The following is a 4967-nucleotide window of genomic DNA, read 5'->3' as shown; positions in this document are numbered from 1 at the left end:
GAAAAGTAAAAATTGTAATTGATCAATGTGAAAATGATCGATTAATAATTGATTTATTTTTCTATTCTTTTACAATGAGCAAAAAAAAAAAACAGAGAAAATGCACACAATTAATTGGCCACATCATCATTTGTTTACATTTTCTGGAAATTATCATCATCATAAATCTGGTTTGTTTTGTTTTGGTTTGTAAGATTCAAAATAATAATTTTTCATGGCTTAAATGTGTTTATTACAATCACACACACACACACATCAAACAAACAAACGAAAAAACATCTTCAAACTTATTGAATCGGAAAAATAATGTTCGATGAGCTGGGTAAAAAAAACAAAAAAAAAACAAAACAAACTAGGCGTCCATATATAATTATCATTTTTATATATATGGCAGGCTACCTATTCGAAAATCTGCTGTTTTTAATCCATATTTATATTTATTATTACACGCATGATGCTAGATTATCATCATTGAAAATATATATTGACTGGCTAATCATTTTCTCTCTCTCGGTTTTTTTTCCTGATTAAGAGATTAACAATGTCGATTAATGGCAATGTTTTTTTTTCCTAAATTTTTTATTCACTTTCAAAAAGATGATTATTTTATCGAGAATTTATATATTGTATATTGATTATAATGACCAAAAATGATCGTTTATGTGTAAATAGAACATAAAGTGAAATTAATTGCTATTTCGCTCACTAGATGTCATTAACGAATTCATATGAATTGTTGTTTTTTTTCTTAGAATCCATCCAATACATCGATTGCCGTTCTCATTCCGGCCAATGTTTCCACACAGGTTGGTATAATTTGCCAATTCGGTAATTGAAAACCATATCTACCTTTATCACGAAGTTCAAGTGCGAATGTATTTTTAACATTTAATGAATCGTATACATAATCGATACTAGAACCTGATGCTGAATCTTTTTTAATGAAAAAAACAAACCAAAAAAAAGGTATGAAAATCAAAATTGAAAATTTAACTGTAAATTATTGTACTTACAAATAATTTCAGCAATTGATCCGAATTTAAATTGGGTACCAAACAATGAACGGATTGATTGGACAGCAGCTAAAGAAGCTATTCGCTTGTTTTTTTCAACAAATAATAAAAATGTAATGAATATCAATCTATTGAAAATGCACATTACTAACCAATTGATTATAATTATCCACTCGTCTTGGCTGTATAACCATATGGAAACATCCATAATTGACTATAGCTATGGATGGCAAAATAGGCAAAAATTTTACCCTCATATCTATGTACAAAATTTGCCATTTGTCGTACTTCAATTTCAGAAAATGGACCTCTACCACAATAAGTATCTTGACATGGATCTAATGATGAACCTTTTTGACACCATGAAATAGCCCAGCTATTTTATTCAGATGGATAATAATAACAGATTTTATAGAGTTTGTTTTTTTTTTATCATTTTATATGCATATATATATACTCACTTTCGATTTGGATCGGCACCAATACAATTTGTTCCATATTGTCGTGATCGTGTTTTTCGCCATAATCGTTGATGTGTATGTGTGAATACATAGCCATCAACATTCAATGATGGTATAATAATGAATTGATAACGTTCATTCAATGATGATAATCTTTTATTGGTTAATAATTGTCCAGCTAACCATATACAGTATGCTGGTGAAATCCATTCACGTGCATGTATACCGCATTCAACAAAAATTATCTGGCTACTATTATTCTGTTTATTATTAACAATTTTAATGCCCATAATATTTCGTTGTTCATATGAATAACCGATGGAAATTTTTTCAGCATTTTCGGGAACTATTTTTTGTTTCATTGATTGATTGATGAATGGATGGATGGACGGACAAGAATTATAAATGTTATATATAGATTAATATTAGTAGCATCCAAACATCAAACACTTACATTTAGTGGCCAAATAATTGATTTGTTCATTCAATTCATCATATGTATGATAATTTCCATAGTCAAAATTTTCACCATAATAATTTGATCGTAACAATTTTGCTGTATACATTTCCAAACGTTCTTGATCAATGATTTGTTTATAATTATTGCTTAGTATATCATATTCAATGTTTGATTGATTTAATTGTGATAGAAATTCTAAACGTTGTGGATCAATAATTGTCATTATTGGTTGTTGATCATGTACATTATTAACGATTGGATTCCAATAATCCATCTATTTGAATGATGAAAATGATAATAATAATTAAAACAATGTATTGACAATACCTCATATTCATTTTCCAATTGTTTAAGAATTGTAATCTGTTCCATATTCATTGGTTTAATACGAATTAATTGATATCCATCATAGTCCATAATGGCATCATCATTACGATAAAAACGACCATTTGTTGCTGTTGGATGGCACATTGACAAGGTGACCATTGTCAAAAATGATAAAACCAATAATGATTTGATTGGTTCCATTTTTAATCAATTTACAATCTCACACAATGATGAAAAATTGTAATTGATCATCAATCGATTTGAAATGAATGAATTTTTTTCATTTTTATATATTTTATAAATCACTACCATTTTAAAGCATCATCATCATTGTTCAACATTGATTACAGTATAGTTTAAATTTCCGGTCACAATATTTTATTTTTTTTTTGTTTTAACCTTCGATCAACAACATGATGGATCATTTTTGTGTGTATTGATAATGGCCATCAATAGGTTTCGAATGTCATTTTGCAACAACAACAACAACAACAACAATCAAAAATCATCATCATTGATTTTTTCATTTAACCCAAATTTATGTTTTTTTCCCCAATTTTTTTTTCTTCAATAATTCATTGAAATAATTGCGAAAATTATGGATTCGATTGAATGATTTAATGATGAATTATCGGTGTTTTGTCACCAAAAAATACATCATCTCAGCTCACCATCATCATAATCATGATGATGATGATGATGATGAAAAAAACAATTATACTAATCATAGATCAAATCATTCAAATGGATATCGATTCAAATGATTGATTGATTGATTGATTAATCGATTATTCGATTGTTTTTTTTCTTCATTTTTCTCATCTTTTTCATTCATTTTCATTATATTTTAGAACGATAATCAATTATGTATGGTAAAAATGAATGAATGAAAAAAAAAACTTTTCTCTCTCTCCCCCATCACCGCATACCCACACAGGATTCTGGGCGTATTCATGTATTGCAAAACATACGCACACACGAAAAAAAATATCCAAAAAAAAACCATACAGAATTGAAGCAGTAGCCGAATGGAAAATCAACCATTGAATTGAATTGAGAGGTAAAAAGAGATAGAGAAATAAGACTGAGAATGAAACAATGAAAAAAAATGAAGTAAAGACCAATTTGTTTGATTAGTTTTTTTTTCTTTGCCACGATTATCCATCATGGTGGTTCAATTCATTGATTTTATCAATCAGAAAATCATCAAAAAAAAAATGAACAAACAAATATGACAGTGGAGAGAAAAAAAACGATTTTTTTTCAAACTAAAAAAAAAACAAAAAAAAAATCCGATCCATTTACCGATTTAACCACATTTTTTTTCTTGTAGACAAACAAACGAAAAAAAACCCAGACAAATGAACACTTAAAACAAATCGATACACACACACACACACACACATTCAAAATGAAATTGATTGCTGTGAATTGACACAGCAATGACAAATGTTTGTACCATATATCACATTTTATGGTTTGTTTGTGTGTGTGTGTGTATGTGTGTCCGTAGGAAAAATGCCAATATTATCCACTATAAGAAGTGGGTGGAAAAAAAATATCAAAATCCAAAAAAAAGAAACGGAACAATAACGGAAATGATCAAGTTTTAGTTTGTAATAGGTTTCTTTTCTTTTCTTTTTTTTAGCTTCAATTCATTGCTCAAAGTAGAAGTTTATTTTGTTTATTATTATTACCACTATCATTCGCTGTTGATCAACATAACATTTATCCTTTACATCATGGTTTTCTTCGTCTTCTTCTTCATTTTTTTTGTTTTGTTTTGTTTTCTTAATCAAGTTGATTTTCAAACAACAACAACTACAACAACAGCCGCAGAAAAAAAATCGACATCTGGATTTATAAATTTAGTTGATGTTGTTGTTGTTGTTGTTGTTGTAATTGTAATAAACAAACATCAATCAATTTTTTTTCCTCTTATTCTTTCACTTTCTATCCATACATCAATCGATTCAAATATAAACAACAGCAACAGCAGCAACAACAACAACAACAATCGCAAAAAAAACGAGAATTTTATCTATTCGTTTAAACAACAACAACAACAACAACAACAAGAATTTTAAATGTTTGATTGTGTCTGTGCGGTTATTATATTATTTTTATTTTATTTTTTTTTGCCATTAAATAATCACACATGGTATATTCCATTCATAGAGATTTTTGTTTTTCTTTCACCATAGAAATAGGAACAGAATTGCCATGTTTTGTTTATATATTTTTTTTACCCAAAAAAAAAAAATATTTGAAAAAACATGCGTTTTCAGAGCATGCGTACACATCATCATCATCGGATTCTAATTTAGAATAGAAATTGAATTGTATATAAATAGAGAGAATGAGAGAATAAGAGAATGAATCAAATCGAAATGTGAACCTGATGAAACTGAGAAATTCTGTGTGTGTTCATACTCCTACCCAGTGTGTATGTGTGTGTGTGTGTGTGTGTGTGTGGAAACCAGAAAGAAAAAAAGAGAAAAAAAAGACCCACAAGTGCCTTGGGATTTTTATTCGTCTTTTGACAACGATGATAGTGAGACGATCGCTATGAAAGCCGTTATTATATCTCTACCTATGAATGAAATTGGATGAAAAAAAATAAAATAAAATAAAACATTGAATGTTGGAATTTTGATTCTTTTCAATGCATTGTTGTTGTTTTTTTTAGAAGCCGTATATTTCAAA

General features: G+C 28.3%; 1 protein-coding gene across 1 annotated transcript; it reads right to left on the bottom strand.

Annotated features, from left to right (window-relative positions):
• Positions 1 to 560: 560 nt before the first annotated feature.
• On the bottom strand, positions 561 to 2518 carry LOC124499926 (zinc carboxypeptidase). The gene is given in 7 exon segments (XM_047063925.2): positions 561 to 933; positions 1014 to 1098; positions 1166 to 1201; positions 1203 to 1389; positions 1475 to 1820; positions 2082 to 2208; positions 2262 to 2518. Coding segments are annotated over 7 exon segments (1167 nt in total). The 5' UTR covers positions 2463 to 2518; the 3' UTR covers positions 561 to 748.
• Positions 2519 to 4967: the final 2449 nt, after the last annotated feature.

Source organism: Dermatophagoides farinae, chromosome 5 (assembly GCF_024713945.1).
Source record: "Dermatophagoides farinae isolate YC_2012a chromosome 5, ASM2471394v1, whole genome shotgun sequence".
Taxonomy (NCBI): domain Eukaryota; kingdom Metazoa; phylum Arthropoda; class Arachnida; order Sarcoptiformes; family Pyroglyphidae; genus Dermatophagoides; species Dermatophagoides farinae.
Note: the sequence above shows the minus strand (reverse complement) of the source record. Positions and strands in the feature narration are given on the sequence as shown.